General features: G+C 54.5%; 2 protein-coding genes across 2 annotated transcripts; one reads left to right on the top strand and one right to left on the bottom strand.

Moving 5' to 3' along the window:
• Positions 1 to 7,613: 7,613 nt before the first annotated feature.
• Positions 7,614 to 12,721, top strand: TLCD3B (TLC domain containing 3B). The gene is made up of 5 exons (XM_060120590.1): positions 7,614 to 7,738; positions 8,591 to 8,674; positions 11,377 to 11,611; positions 12,039 to 12,134; positions 12,434 to 12,721. The coding sequence occupies exons 1-5, from the start codon at positions 7,614 to 7,616 to the stop codon at positions 12,719 to 12,721; spliced, it is 828 nt and encodes a 275-aa protein (XP_059976573.1).
• A 1,028-nt stretch (positions 12,722 to 13,749) lies between these two features.
• On the bottom strand, positions 13,750 to 14,631 carry C16H16orf92 (chromosome 16 C16orf92 homolog). The gene is made up of 4 exons (XM_060120592.1): positions 14,568 to 14,631; positions 14,098 to 14,256; positions 13,893 to 13,980; positions 13,750 to 13,771 (listed from the first exon to the last, which is right to left on the bottom strand). Exons 1-4 carry the CDS (start codon positions 14,629 to 14,631, stop codon positions 13,750 to 13,752), a joined length of 333 nt encoding a protein of 110 aa, XP_059976575.1.
• Positions 14,632 to 15,647: the final 1,016 nt, after the last annotated feature.

Genomic DNA, 15,647 nt, shown 5'->3' with positions numbered 1-15,647 from the left:
AGAGAACACTTCTTTGGACCAATTCCGCCATTTTCCATGTGAGGGAATGAAACTTTGGAGAAGATAATTAAGCAGCTGAGCTAGGATCCGTTAGGTCTCTGGATTCCCAATCCACTTACCAGCCATTTCAATCTTCAGTAATTAATATAACCTCTCAGCCTCAGCTTTTTCATTGCAGAATGGGACTAATACTATTTCATTGGATGTTGGGATGCTGTGTGTAAAGGTGGCTCAGAAAATGAGTTGGTATGATGTCTCCAGTGCATTCTCAACAGGGGTAATAGCACCCCCCAAGAGGGCAGAAATTGGTTCTTTGCGGGTGAAAAATATCTTTTAGATATACAAAGCACAGACATATAGTATATAAGTTCATGAGAAATGGTGATTAGGAAACAAAATGTCTAAAAAAGGCTTGGGGAGCAATAGTTAAAAAGAAGTTGAGAGTTGAGAAATACTGCTCTTAACCAAGATTTTTTCAACTTGGGTTGTTACTCATAAGTGGATTATGAAATTGGCTTAATGGGTCATGATAAGCATTTGGGGAGGAAAAATGATAAAGAGGAACAATGATATAGTCCGGTGTGCACTGCACATAATCAGGATCAGAAAGTATCGTGAGAAAGTTTCAGTTCAGTTTGGCATGTGCATGCCTGTGCTGAGTCATGAAATAAAAGTCTCTCTTGAGGCTCACTGTAAAAAAGTGGTGCAAGCCATTTCTCTAAACCACAATTTTCTTTTTCTCTCCTCATTATTTATCTCTCAGACAAGCCCATGCAGCCTCGAACTATTTTACTCTGAACAGGAAGAACCTGATAAGGAAAGAAAGAAATGTAGAAGAGAGTGTCCAGATTCCAGTAAAACTAGGGCCTGACCTTTACCAGCTCATGGCCGAGGACTCTTCCCTTCCTCATTCTCTGTTCCAGGGTAAGCCACAGCTACGGAGGAAAATGACTGGCCCTCAGCACCAGAGGGACCTCCCCTCTTATTCCTGCCTCTTCCTCCCCTTTCCTCCCCTCCTCTCTGCTCCCAACGTGAAAGGCAGCAGTCATGTTGACCCGAGTCTGAGTCCAGCTCTGCGATTTACTCTGCAATCCCAGGACAAGTCATTTAATTTCTCTGATCCTCAGTCTTCTCAGATATAAAATGAGGAACTTATTCGTAAGATTGTAGTGGTGCTTAAATGAGAGAAGGTAGAGAAAGTATATTAGTATTTTAGTGTCTTGTATACTGCAGGTGCTCATGATAATAGCAGCTAACAGGCCCTGAATGCTGTGTGAAGAAATTTATCCATGTTATCTCTATTTCATCCTCTAAATGAGCTTACACAGGAGTAGGGAAGGTAACGGGGCAGACTCCAGTCAGGCTGCCTAGTTTCAAACCTCAGTTCAGTAGCTTTTCACATGTTTAACGGCTGTCTACAGTTCTTTCTTTCTGACTGCATTGTCTGCCTTTTAAAAAGGTGCTTTCCTCATAACCCCACATAACGTCTTTGGCTTACATCATATTGGCCAGACCTCTAACTACCAGGGAGGCTGGGAAATATAATTTTTTAAGTAGACACATTTCAGTCTCCAACAAAATAAAGAAGGTGATAAGGACGATACTGGTTAGGCAACCAGAGTCCTCGTCTTATCTCGCTCTTGATTTAACCTTGAATTTAATTTTCAAAGGCCTATCCAGAGGGGGGGAAATGGAGGAAACAATTAAGAACAGTTAACAGAGATAAGCTCTGAAAATGTGGCTGAGGTGTCTAAATTGTAGTCAATGATGTTTCGTTTCTTTTTTTTTTCTTAACCATTCAGTTTCTTTAGGAAATGAGTTTACGAGTTTTCTATATCTGTTTAATATTAGAGAGGCCAATACAGTCAGAAAATAGGGTTGAAAAAAATCCCACCTCATTAACTCCCTGACTGTGTAACCTTGGTCAAGGTACCAAACCGCTCCGTGCCTCTGTTTTCTCATCTGTAAAATGGGTACAATAATAATCCCCATTAACAAAGTTGTTTTGAGGAAATGACTTGATATTTTTAAGCACTCGTATCAGTGTCTGGCCCATAGTAAATGCCATATAGTTAGCATTTAATGAGCTGGCATTATTATTATCCCAACTTCACAGATGAAAGAACTGAGGCCCACAGAGACTGGCCAACCATCGCTCAGGGAATGGAAGAGCCTAAGATGGTTTAGCATTTAAAAAATTCCAGGGCATCCCCTAGCGGTCCAGTGGTTAAGACTCCGCACTTCCACACATTAGAAGAGTACGCTTTGAGGACGGGTACCTGTGTAAATGCCCATGATCCATATAAGGGCATTCCCAACCCCCCAGAAGGCTCCCTGGGGTCTCCTCTCCGTCAATACCTCCCCCAAGTTAAATGCTGTTCCGATTTTTCACAGAAGATATTTTGCCTGTTTTGAACATCCTCCAAATGGAGCCTTACAGTATGTTTCTTTTATTATCCTTGGAGTCTGAATTTGAAGTCCAGATGGTCCCACCCTAGGAACTGCCATCTTAACTATTATCCTGTACTGCCTTTTAAAGCAATGACTACTTAGGCTGCTCTCATTTTCCCCACCTCCTCATCCTGTCCCCTCTTTCAGCTCCACCCCTGAATCCTAGCTGTGCTTCAAGCCATCAACGAAAGCTAATTAGTCAATTCTGTGTTAGAAGGTACCCCTCCCCCCGCCCCCCCCCGCCCCAATGCACGCCCCGCCCCCCAGCAGGCACTCTCCAGGAAGCATATGATAGAGCACATGTTGTCAAGAAGTGGGCCAGTGGGAAGATGGCATATTCCAAACCGTCCACCATTCCACCAATAGGAAGGTGATGTTCCTGCCCCCTCCCACTGCCTCTGTAGAGCTGCCTCCGCCTCATGCCCTTGCAGTTTGACGCTTTCCTTGTATCCTGAGAAGGTCCCCTCAAAGCTGCTTAAGGGGTGCAGGATGGCAGGCCCTGACTCCCTACATCTCTCCTGGGCCTTCCTCACACCTCCCCTCCCTGGAGTGGATGGGAGGGGAGGCTCTTCCAGACAAAAATAACATATATGTAAATATATATGTTTTCAGAAGTTTTCCCATGTTTTGTTTGTTTCTTTAATGGGATAATGCTTTGAGTTTTCTTTTTCTTTTTAAAGAAATATTATTTTTAAAAATTCAGTTATCTTTACAATTTGAACACCCCTCGTTCCTTTTTTTCTGAGTTCTGGGCGCTGATGAGAACCACCAGCCTCCCTCTCTAGCCTCCACCTTGCCCCTCCGAGGTGAGGACCTAGGAGAGGGGAGAGGTGACACAAAGAGCTTGCGGTCGGGGGACAGAGGTTGGGATGGGGTGAGTTAAGAAAGAGCAGGCACATACTTAAGAGCTGAAAGAGAAAGAAGGAATTTTAAGGTGTGAGATGGACTGGGGGGTGTAGACCAGCTTCAGGAATTACAGGGAAAATGAATAAAAGTGTAGGAAATGGATTGATAACCCAAAATTAGGATGTCCATTTGCTCTGGATGAGGCATATTTAAAGTGCATTAAAGATCTCGAAGAGATTGGGGAAGAGCTACGCCTGATGGCTTTTGATGGTTATGAAAGATGGATCCCATAGGCCTTGAGTTTCTGGGGTGAAGGGAGGGTCTGAGGGACACTGTGTTGAGGTGTTCTCACAGCCATCTTTTCTCACCTTCTCTACTCCAGACAGGCATGACCCTGCTCTTTGTACTGGGCTGCATCTTCTTCCCGCTGAGCTTTGCTCTGCTCAGCTGGGGTCTGCAGAACCACTCCAACCTGCGGATGGAGAGACCAGAGGCCGTTCTGGTGGCATCCAAGTAAGAGGACAGGGTGAGGGCATCCTTCCTGGGGCCAGGGCTGGTGGAGCTGATCTCCTACTTTCAGGAAGAGTTAGTGATAAGAGCAGAAGCAGACTATGCGTGTATGTGAGCGTGGGTGGGTGGGAGATATAGAATCAAAAGACACTGGCTATGGGATCTCTTGCAAGTCATTTAACCTCTCTGAACTTCAGAGCCCCCATGTAAACCCCGTGGGTTTTTTTTTTTTTTTTTAGTAGGTGTTTTTAAATTTATTTATTTATTTATTTAGGGCCGTGTTGGGTCTTCATTTCTGTGTGAGGGCTTTCTCTAGTTGTGGCAAGTGGGGGCCACTCTTTTTTTTTTTTGGCGGTACACGGGCCTCTCACTGTTGTGGCCTCTCCCGTTGCGGAGCACAGGCTCCGGACGCACAGGCTCAGCAGCCATGGCTCACGGGCCCAGCCGCTCCGTGGCATGTGGGATCCTCCCGGACCGGGGCACGAACTCGCGTCCCCTGCATCGGCAGGCGGACTCTCAACCACTGCGCCACCAGGGAAGCCCCGGGGGCCACTCTTCATCATAGTGCACGGGCCTCTCACTGTTGCGGCCTCTCCCGTTGCGGAGCACAGGCTCCGGACGCACAGGCTCAGTAGTTGTGGCTCACAGGCTTAGTTGCTCCGCGGCATGTGGGATCCTCCCAGACCAGGGCTCGAACCCGTGTCCCCTGCATTAGCAGGCAGATTCTCAACCACTGCACCACCAGGGAAGCCCCAACCCCGTGGGTTTAATAAGAATACTCACCTTCCATTCTCCGTGGAGATGTTGTGTGAGGGTCAGGTGAATTCACGTCTGTAGAATAGGGGTAGGGAATTCCCTGGCAGTCCAGTGGTTAGGACTCAGTGCTCTCACTGCCAGGGGCCTGGGTTCAATCCCTGGTCGGAGAACTAAGATCCCACGAGCCTTGTGGCCAAAATAAAATAAAATAAAATAGGGGTTGCAAACTCCCGCAAGTGACACAAGAGATGTAGGCTCTGTGGGGACTGTGTGAGCTGGAAGACTACTTTCATCCCATCCAGTGGGGGCAGCAGCTGCTCAGCTCCAGCCAGACATCATGGAGTTAAGAGTGTGGCCCAATGTTGTCTGACCTCCTGATTTTTTTCTTAAAAGAAGTTGAGCTTTTATGTGAAATCTAATTTTTAAACACTGACAAATAACTTAGAATTTAAGAAAATACTATACTGGCAACACCATACTGGCCAAACGAAACATGTTTATGGGCTGGCCTGGGCCCTTGTGCTGCAAATCTATGGCCTATTTGACAACAATTAGTAATATAGCTGTGAATTACCACCAAACCTTAGGGAGGAGAAGGCAGAACTTATCTGGGTGTCTGGAAGACAAAAAACCCATCTCTATCTGCTTTAATGCCCACTATCCAAAATGAAGCCACAGCTCCACCAGGTCTGTGGCCCTCCCCACAACTCAGCACCACCCTGCGGCCTTGCTCATCTTTGGCTCTGGAGCTATGCAGACATGGGTTTGAAAGCCAGCTTTGCCAATTCTCATAGCTAGGTTATCTTGGGCAGGTTTTTTTGTCTTTTTTTTAATCTCTAAGCCTCAGGTTCCTGTCTATAAAACAAAGATACTATCATCTGAGAAGATTAAATAAGAATGAAATAAACCACCGCACCCCGTCCCCAGCACATAGTAAACACTCAGGAAGTTGGGTCCCTTTTCCCCTTAAGTGATGCGCTGAGGTCAGGAAGCTAGGTCCACTATTGTCTCTAAAATTGTCCCCCACTCTTGCTGCCTAAGGCCAGAGACCTCTCAGGGTCTGTTCCCCCAGTACGACACTAGAGGGCAGCACAAAATTGCAAATCCCAGTCCTTCGGGGAGGTGATGGCATGGGCTTTGGACAGGCAAAGGCAAATCCTAGGGTTACTATTGAGGCGTATCTTAGGACAGGCTTGGAAACCAAAGTATGGTTTGGGTAGCAGGGCCCCACGTCACGCAGAAGTCTACAGGGTAGTTGGTTTCAGGACGAGAAGGCCAAATTCCAGGGAGGCAGCATGAAAGGGTGAGAAGCAGCTCAGAGGCCAGTGTGGTTCTGGCGGGGCCTCTGACCTGCAGCGGGACTCTGGTCAAGTCACTGGGCCTTGGTTTCCTTGCAGTGGAATGAGGGGCTTGAATCAGCCAATCCCCAGGGTCCTTTCCCACATGGAAATTGGGCTGTGAAGTTGCAGAGGAAGGGGAGCCAGGAGCATAATAAACCTGAAGAAAAAGAGAGTGACCAGGGCTTAGGGGAGGCCAGGAAGCCTAAAGGACACGGGCAGAGGCATCATCGGGCTTGAAGTGGGTGTTCAGAGAGGCAGCGCTTCCCCACTCTCTTCAAACCCTGCTGTCTAATATGAGTGGTTTCTTGTGTTTTCTGAATTATGTGACCTTGGGGAGGGTCACTGAAGGCCTCAGGACCATTTCTTGACCTGTAAAAAGGGGACACATGTGGTTACCTCAGTGCTGTTACAATAGTTAGAGATCATAGGACAGTCTTGCGGCGGAGTTGGGACCAGAGGCACCACATGTATATACACCTCAGAGTTTCCCTCCCTCCCACTGGGGTGAAGGACGTGGGGGTCTCTGAGCCCAAAGGATATTGTGTTGAGGTGTTTTTATTCCCATCTGTTCCTTAAACTCATCCTTCAGAGACAGCAAGATGCACCAACTTCTCCTGCTCACCCCTCCAGGGAATCCTCCTTCTCTCTGCGGAGTGGGTGCCCCTAAGCTGGGACCCCAAGGCCGCTGAGGGACACGTGTTGAGAGGCCTTGGCAGAGGAGGAAATGGCAGGCATTTGCAAAGTACTGGTGGGAAACGGGGTCAGGCCCATCTGGGGGCCCAGGGCCTCCTCCCAGCTGGCCAAGGAGCCCCAGGCCACCTCCCTCCCCAAGAGGAGAGCCGACCCTCCCCTGGCTCTCCCAGGCCGACCCTCCCAGGCAGCCCCCTGTGCCTGCCGCAGCGGCTGTCTCTTTAAGGGCCTCCCCCTCCCTCTTTCTCCGCTCCCCCCCACCTCTGTCGCAGCCGCTGCTGTGGTTCAGAGCTGCATGGAGAGATGCTGCTGCAGGTCCGGTTTCTTGGTGTCTGGTCGGTGCCATCATTTCCCTCCCCCTCCCTTGCCCTCCCCAAGCTGGTGACTTCCCGTCCCCCTCCCCCTCCCCACCGAGGGGGCAGGGGGCTGGGCACGAACTCTCCATAATGCCCCGTACAGCCTCTGGGCCGGGCCGCGGGGACTGGGGCGGCAGCGAGAGGCGGGAGAGCCGTGCTGACCGCTGACCACTTGCCCGGCTGCTCCTCTGTCTCCCCTCCCTTTCAGAGCTGGCACCACAGTCCCACCCCCCACCTCCCACCCCGCCTCCTCGGGCCCTCCCAGCCTCTCCACGTAAGCCCCCCCGCCACCTGCCTCTCTCCCTCCCCTCCCCCATCCGCATCCTCCTCGTCCTGTACCCCCTCCCTCTGTCCTCTCACCCGGTCCTCCCCTCCTCGGCTCTCTCCCAACCCTCTGGCTGGCTTTCTCCTGCTCCCTTTCTCGGATCCTCCCTGTCCCCGGTCTCTCCCCATTTCCCCAGTCTCATCTAACTCCCTTTCTCGGGTCCTCTGGTCTGACTCCCCAGCCCCATCCCGTCCCTGCCCTGTCCCCTTTGTGCCCCTTTCTCTTTCTCTCTCTCCTTCCCCGGCTTGGCATCCCTTCTCCGCCTCTAACTCCCTTCAGCTCGGCCTCCCTGTCCCTTCCCGGCCGCTCGCTCGGCTCCCTGCCCGAGGCCTGAGCACCATGCTGACCCCGATGGTGGCTGGAGGGGTGGTGTTCCCCGGACTCTTCCTGCTCTCCAAGAACACGCTCCAGCGGCTGCCCCAGCTGCGCTGGGGGGAGGCCGACGCGGTCATTGTCTCAGCCAGGTAAACTGCCTCCCTTCCCCGCCGCCCCAGGCTCTATGGGGATGGAAGGGACCCTTGGCCTGGTGGGGACTGGGGGCTCCTGATGTGGTCGGTGGGCTCTACCTCCAAGCTTCCCTCTCTCCTCGCTGCCTTACTTGCTGTCCCGGGAGACCTCATCCAAACCCAGCCATCTGGTCTACTAGTATTCAGACTGCTCTCCCTCCCTTTTCCATTCACCCTCCCACCCTCCAAAACAGGTCCGGCCTGTGACTAAAACATCCCGATAGGATATTAGAGGGCAAGGCAAGGGGCACAGAGCTGTGTGTTATTTGGGGCATGTGTTTGGGGGAATGAGGGACAGAGGAGTGAACAGTGGAACTCTGCACACCCTGGAATCCGGGCCAGAGTTGGGGTGGGGAGCGTGGTGGCAGGCAAGGAGAGAGCGGGAAAGTGACCAGGGGGAATCAGAGGCAACCGAGGGGCCCTGGGATAACCTGCACGATGACTGGGCAGCTGAGTGGTGCCAGAACAGGCCCGGGGGCTTCCCCTGCCATCCTGTGCTGTGCCCCCCCCTTCCCTGGAAGGGACACCTTGTCATCAGCCACTCGTGCTCAGCAGCATCTCACCTCACGATGACCTCCCTGGTGTCCTCCTGAGAGGAAGGCGACTCAGTGTCCAGTGAGGAATGGGTGAACAGAGGAGTAGCAGCCGGGCCAGTCCAGGAGCCTGAGGTGGTGTGGCTGAGTCCCGGGCAAGGCAGCCTTGGGGAAGGACGGGCGGGGAGCACCCAAGAAGTGCAGCAACTGGTCAGTAAGGAGAAGAAACCGAGGGGCGCGTCCCCTCCCTCTACTGCTGCTCCCTCTTCCTCCCTAGGCTAGTGTCCTCTGTCCAAGCCGTCATGGCCTCCACAGCTGGCTACATCGTCTCCACCTCCTGCAAGCACATCATAGATGACCAGTAAGTGCCATGAGACCACCTTAGCCCCCGTTCCAGCAGCCTGTGTGTATGTGTGACCCCTGAGTACCCCAGATCATCTAGGGGACTCCTTCAGTGGTCCCCAAGCCCTTAACTTGAGCCTGAGCAAGTCAACTGCAGTAGCTGCAACTCAACACCCAGGGATAAATTTATCCACATCCTGTCCTTAAAGGTCAGAACCAGGAGGAGAGGGAGTGGGGAGCAAAAAGGATTCTCAAAGCAGCTCCTAGGCTTCCCGGCCTCTTGGATCATAGTAGGTTCTGAAGGTTGTTTCCTCCCGTACCTCCTCCCACCCTTTCACCCCTCGGACCCCATTTCCAACCAGCACCCAACTGGGGTGCTTCTCTACTCATGCCGGGCTCACCCCTCCCCTCCTCCCAGAATCCAGGTGTCCAGCCCCAGCTCTATGCATGAGAGGGACAGATGACACAAACAAGGCCACCAATGGTTAGGCAGTGGGGTGGAGAGTGGAGGGTGAAGAGGCCAAAATTTGGCACTGGGAGCTGCTGCAGTGCCTGGTGCTTGCCAAAACCCCAGGCCTGAGAGGTAGAGCAGGAGGAGGGAGGAGAGGGGCCCTGTCCGTGGTGCTGACGGGCAGCTCTAGGTTGACCCACGGGCCGCCGCCACAGAGTTGCTGGTGAGGGTGCTGATGACGCCCCACGCTTAACTTCTGGTCCTGTTCCCCTCCTCTGGTGGCTGCTGAGCCCCAGGGACGTTGTCTGGATGCCCCAACCTAGAGACATTCCCTGTTTCCCTCGAGTTCCTTCATCTGTGAAGTGAGGTCCATCTCTACCTGGAAGGGCTGCTGTGAGGAGGAATTGACTTGTGTGTGTCTAATGCCTAGAGCAGCTCTGGCCACACAGAGTGGATGCTAAACTCTTTCTTCAGACCCCCACCCCGGGGACTTGGCTTCCTCTTGTCCTCTCCCCCCATTCCCACCCCTGGGTCCAAGATGAGGCTGGATCCCCACACATTCCCTTCTCTCGCCTTCTTACAGAGGTCACTTTTCAGTTCTTAACATTTTCTCCCCTGCCCCACCCAGTCTGTTCTTGTCCCTCCCCGCTTAATCCTCAGGTGGGTGGGAAGGATCAGGGTTAATCCAGGGGCGACAGCTGTTCCTACCTCTGAGCACCTAATTGCTGAAGAGGGTGGGAATGGGTTTAACCCTGCACACTGAAGCCCAGGGCCTGGAGGGCCTGGAGCCCCACAAGCTAGTGGTGTCACCGTGTCTGCTGTGGCTGACTCTCCAGGCCACTCTCTGCTCTAACTTCTCTTGGGCCAGTTGGACCCCTTTCCACCTTCCTGCCCTTCGTCTCTAACCTGGGCCACTGCTTCCTCTCCTCTCTCTCTCCCTCCTGGTCACACACTCCAGCATGGGTCTCTGCTTCTCTTTTCCTGAAATCATCCCTGCTAGAGTGGGCTGCCTGTCCCCTTCCAGGCCAGTCTTCCCCAGGGTTCACCTTCTGTTTCCATCTCACCCCTGGTCCTCAGCTGCCCTGCCCTCAGGTCTCACTCCACTTCTCCCTTCAGCAGCTGCTCTTATTTTGTCCTCATATTTGCGTCCCTTCTGGCTGACTTTGCTTTCATCCCTCCACCGAGCTGGGCGAGTTCCCCTGGGCCTGCCTCTTCGACGTCCCACCCCACCTTGGACCTGTCACACGACTACGGATTTAAGAGAAGGTGCTTCGTGTGCTGACTCGAGAAGAAAAATGCAATGTTGCGTATTCATGCACTTTTCATTTTTGTTTACTCTCTAAGTGCATGGAACTTTCTCTGCTCTTGACTCCTTTTGCTCAGCGTTTTCTCCTTAATGCTTGGCTGTACCTGAAAAAACAGGAGATGGGGCCACATTCAAGCAGAGCAAGCACCGCTGACGGCACCACCAACTCCCCAATGGGGCCTGTCTGTGACCCCTGTCTCGAATCTTCTAGCGGACAGCAGGGCTGAGAGGGAGGGCTGTGGATCCAGACTTCTCATGTTTGTTCCTTGGTCAGGTTACCTAGCCTCTCTCACCTGTAAAATGGGGTGACAGCCATGCCTACTTTTTACAGGCTTTCTGTGGGGAGTAAATAAGTTTGTGCATGTAAAAGATTTAGAATATTACAATAGTGCCCGCATGAAATAAGCAGTCAATTAATGTCAGCCAATATGCTCTCTCCCCACCACTCCCAGAATTACTCTTCTGCTGTAATGCGTCTTGATCTCAGCTGTTTCTCAGATCTGGTCTGGCTTGTTTTCTCACTCTATCTCGGCCCTCAGGTCTGTGGCTATCTTCTGGTCTCTCTTCCTTTTTCTCCCACCATATTGCAGAGAGAGAGAGAGAGAGAGAGAGAGAGAGAGAGAGAGAGAGATGGAGAGAGAGAGAGAGAGAGAATATGAGTAAATGAATATGAAGAATGCCACCCATTCCTGAGGTCAGTCGGTGTTTGAATCCTGGGTGGGTCCTGAGGTCAGTCGGTGTTTGAATCCCAGCCCTACTGCTTACCAGCTGTGTGATAGTGTGACCTTGGGCAAGTTTTTCACCCTCTACCCTTGTAACTTGAGAGTCCACTTCTGTCTCAGGGTTGTTACGAATATCACCTGAGATCTGACTCCCGTGATGCATCCAGCATGGACCCCGGCACCTGGCAGCTGCCCTGTCCATCCCCTTTCCTCCTTGACCCCCCTTTCTCTCTGCCCAACAGACACTGGCTTTCCTCTGCCTACACGCAATTTGCAGTGCCCTACTTCATCTATGACATCTACGCCATGTTCCTCTGTCACTGGCACAAGCACCAGGTCAAGGGGCACGGAGGGGACGAAGGGGGGACCAGAGCCCCGGGCAGCACCTGGGCCGTGGCACGCGGCTACCTGCACAAGGAGTTCCTCATGGTGCTCCACCATGCCGTCATGGTGCTCGTGTGCTTCCCACTGTCGGTGGTGAGTGGGGCTGCTGAGAGCCGGGGCCCCGTGTCCTGCTCATGCCAGCACTGCAGGAGCCTAGGAAGCCCTGGGTCCAGGTCCCAGCAGCAGGGCAGGCCCAGGATGGAGGGCCCCATGGAGGGGTTAATGAGCTCCAGCCCAGCCCCAAACAGCAAGAGGGTGGATCGCACCCAGCTGTGGTGCTTTGGAGCTACAGTTACACGCCACTGCCTCTGAGACTCAGTTTCCTCATCTGTAGTATCAGGGATACCATCTCACCTGCAGGATGGTTGGAGGGATACGGTGAGTTAGTGCTCCCAGCTTAGCTACTGTTCACCTGTGCTCAGACTTTCAGAGTGAAGCATCCCCAAAAGTGACGGGGGTTGGGGGGCAGGCGCTGCCCAGGAATCGCTCAGGACAGGCTGTTTCCTTCCTCTCCTCTCAGGTGTGGCGTCAAGGCAAGGGAGATTTCTTTCTAGGCTGCTTGCTGATGGCAGAGGTCAGCACCCCCTTCGTCTGCCTTGGCAAGATCCTAATCCAGGTGAGAGGGGCGCTGAGGGTTTTGAGCGTGACAGGAGGACCGGGGAAGGGCGGGCACTTTTAGGGACCCATTGGAGATGCTTTAAAGGACAGGTGAAGAGTCGGGGCTATAACGCGGGGTATAGGGGAGGCGTCAGGGCGGAGGGGGGCGGGTGGAGAGGAGCGGGGCCTGGGGCCCCTAACCTGGAAGGCAAGGCAGGGAGGTGGGCCGAGGGGGAGGTGGCCCAGGGGCTGAGCCGGGGGCGTGGCCGGAGGCGCCCCGCCCCTCACCCCGCCCCTGTCTGCCGGTCCCGCCCGCAGTACAAGCAGCAGCACACGCTGCTGCACAAGGTGAACGGGGCCCTGATGCTGCTCAGCTTCCTCTGCTGCCGGGTGCTGCTCTTCCCCTACCTGTACTGGGCCTACGGGCGGCACGCGGGCCTGCCCCTGCTCGCCGTGCCGCTCGCCATCCCGGCCCACGTCAACCTGGGCGCCGCGCTGCTCCTCGCCCCGCAGCTCTACTGGTTCTTCCTCATCTGCCGCGGGGCCTGCCGCCTCTTCCGGCCCCGGGGCTCCCGGCCGCCCTCCCCCTGTCAGACCCAGGACTGAGGGTGGGGCCGGGGGCCCTCCCCACCCCACCCCTACGCCGTGGGGACAGGGCTCTGGGGCTGCTGGGTGGGGGGGGAGGAGCCAGGGGCCTCTTGCTCTGACAGTCCCCGGGAACTGACAGATGGACTCCGAAGGGGTGGGGACACGTCCCCTCAGGGGCTGAGGGCTGGGACCAGGTGAGCTGGAAGGCAGGGAGAGGGGACCTCTCCCTACAGTGCCTGAACCGAAGGTCGACCCCCTCCTGCCTAGCCCCTGTCTCCATCACCTCCCCCTGGGCCCTGGAGAAGCGAAGGAAGAGGAAGAAGGCGCACCCCTTCCCAAGCGCTTAGGGCTCGAGGCTGTGGGGAGCCTGAGGGGACCAGGACTCACAGAATTGTCGGGGAGGCCCTGCTGCCAAGGCCATGCCAGCCCCCCTGCTGCAAACTCCTCTCAGCTCCCTGTCACCTGGGAGGGAGGGGACACCCTATCTAATGCCCGTGGGCTCGCTCAGGGCTGGCCGTCCCCACTGCTCCTCTCCAGGGGAGGCCGGCCTGTGGAATCTTATTTATTTTATTAATTCGTCCAAATGCAAACTCCTTTGTGGGTGTCGGGGGAGGGAGGTGGTTGCTACCCCCCAGCCTTCCCAGTGCTGTGCAACCCCGGGGGCAGGTGGGGGGCCACCCGGTCCCTTCCCCATTAGGCTGCACATCTTGCCCTCGGGCCCTGGCATGTCCCTGGTGCTACAGACCTCTCAAGGCTTCCTCCAGTCTGGGGTCGGGGGACCCTGGGAGGTGCTTTACAGACCGCTAATAAAGACGATCTGCGTGAACGCCACCAAGGCCCTCATCACCCAGTTCTTTGGGGCTGGGAAGGGAGCAGGAGCCTCGGGATAGAAAGCACAGTGACTGGTTGACCGCAGGACGGGGCAGGACCCCCCGGCTGGGTAGCTGAGCAGTCAGGGAGAAAGAAGCAAGGACTTTTATTCAGCAGCAGGAGAGGGGGGCGGGTATGGGCACTGAGGGCAGAGTCCAGGGCCCTCGTCCGGCTTTTTAGGCTCCTTTCTCACAGCTCCTATGGGGTGTGGAGATCAGAGGTGGGAGGTCACGCCGCCGCCTCCCTGGGCTTTGGGTCCTTCAGCCTCTCCCAAGGAAGGTTGAATTGGGCGGGGCTTGGGGAGGGGGACAGGCCTTACATGTGTGTGCAGAACTGGAAAAGCAGGAAGAAGAAGGCCACCACGAGAGCGCCCACCAGGATGTGATGGAAGAGCCTGGATTTGGAACCTGCTAGACAGTGAGGTTGAGACAGGGGCCCTGGACTCACCTCCAACCAAAGGGCCAAGGGCAGCTGTCCTCCAGGCCCTGGCAAGGAGGGCAGCCCCTTGTCAAGCTGGGTCATACCTGAGTTAACAAAGAGGACAGGTCTCTCTCCAATGAACTGGGCCAGGGCCAGGAGCCTGGCTTGGTCCGAGTCTGGGTAATCAAAGAAGTCAGGTCTGTCTAGGAAGAGTGGAGACTCTGCTCCCCGGGCCAAGGCCTTGGCATTCTCCAGGCTGGGTGCTGGGGACCCGGAGCAAAGTCTATGAAAGAGCCAAACAGACCCGTGCCCCCCACCCAAGAGGCTGAGGCAGACCCAGGGCCTGGCCAGGCCACAGAGCCCTAGTACAGCTGTGGAGGGCCTTGATTTTGTTCCAGGAACTCCTTGAGGGTCAGCTGAGCTCTCCATGGGAGGACCCATGCCAAGCAGGGGGGATGGGAGAGAAGCATGGAGACAAAGAGAAAAGCCCAGGCTTGGCCTCCCAGCCTCTCAGGGGCAGGCACTCCACACACCGGCCTTCCTCCTTCCCACTGTTCCCAGGGCAGCTTCCCACCTGATTCTACGGTCCCCAGCCCAGCCAGCCACATCCACACCTGCACCCACTGCCACGGCCTCATCACTCTTCCACTCCAGTGATGGGGTGAGGGCTCTGTGATGTCACTGCCCAGAGCCATTCTGATCACACACTCTAGGGTGAGGGGAGAGAGAAAGTGCTAGGATCTGGAATCCTTCCCCCCAAGCCTCCGAATCCAAAGGGAAGGGATTGGGACCCACAGAGCCTTTGGGTTGATGCTGATGATAGAGCAATAACAGTGGAAGCCCCAGGATTTACAGATAGGGGGACTTGGTTGGGCAATCTTGCTGAAAGCCGGGACTAAGGAAAGCTGCATTCGTATAGCAGGCATAGTGGATTCGCGGGGGGAGGGGGGACAGGGCTAAACATCTCCACTTACCCCTTGGATTGACCACAGATAGCATTTATTGAGCACTTGCTACTATGCCAAGTACTTTAAATGGACTGACTCATTTAACCATCACAAAATCCTATGAGTTAGGTACTGCTGCCCTCATCTTATAGAAGAGGGAGACAAGGCATAGATGGGCAAAGTGATGTGGGCAACACACACTTCCCATTGGCATGTATCTTCCTCCCTGAGCCTACCCCCTGCCTCGTGTCCTCAAATGCAGGGGCACAGGGGTCTCCTCCATGCCCAAACTCTGTCTCTCGCAGTGCTCAGCTGAGGACAGCCCTGGGGTTAGCAACCTAGACAAATAACAGACATTTCCACTAGGTGGCAGCAGTGTCCACGCCCGCCTGCTTGTTTCCCTGTTCTTGCCCAGGGAAGGCACAGCTCCCAGGCTCCAGGCCCTCCTGCCTCATCCCATCAGGTTGCATCAGGTGCTGCAGGGAAAGGTACTGCAGGCATGCGGGTTGTCAGAGGAAGTCCCCTGGCCCATCTCGGGGCAGGTCTCTTGGTCATGCACAGAGCCTTCACGGGCTCCCCCTCTCTGGGTGGACTCCCCCTCTCTGGGTGGGCTCCCCCAAGGGCCATCCCATTTCCCCTTTCTAGTTTCTGCTTTTCCCATTTGTCACTTCCCAACGGCCACTTTCACTCCTCTTCCCCCCACCCCA

Source organism: Mesoplodon densirostris, chromosome 16, assembly GCF_025265405.1.
Source record: "Mesoplodon densirostris isolate mMesDen1 chromosome 16, mMesDen1 primary haplotype, whole genome shotgun sequence".
Classification (NCBI taxonomy): domain Eukaryota; kingdom Metazoa; phylum Chordata; class Mammalia; order Artiodactyla; family Ziphiidae; genus Mesoplodon; species Mesoplodon densirostris.
This window is presented reverse-complemented; position numbering and strand designations above follow the sequence as displayed.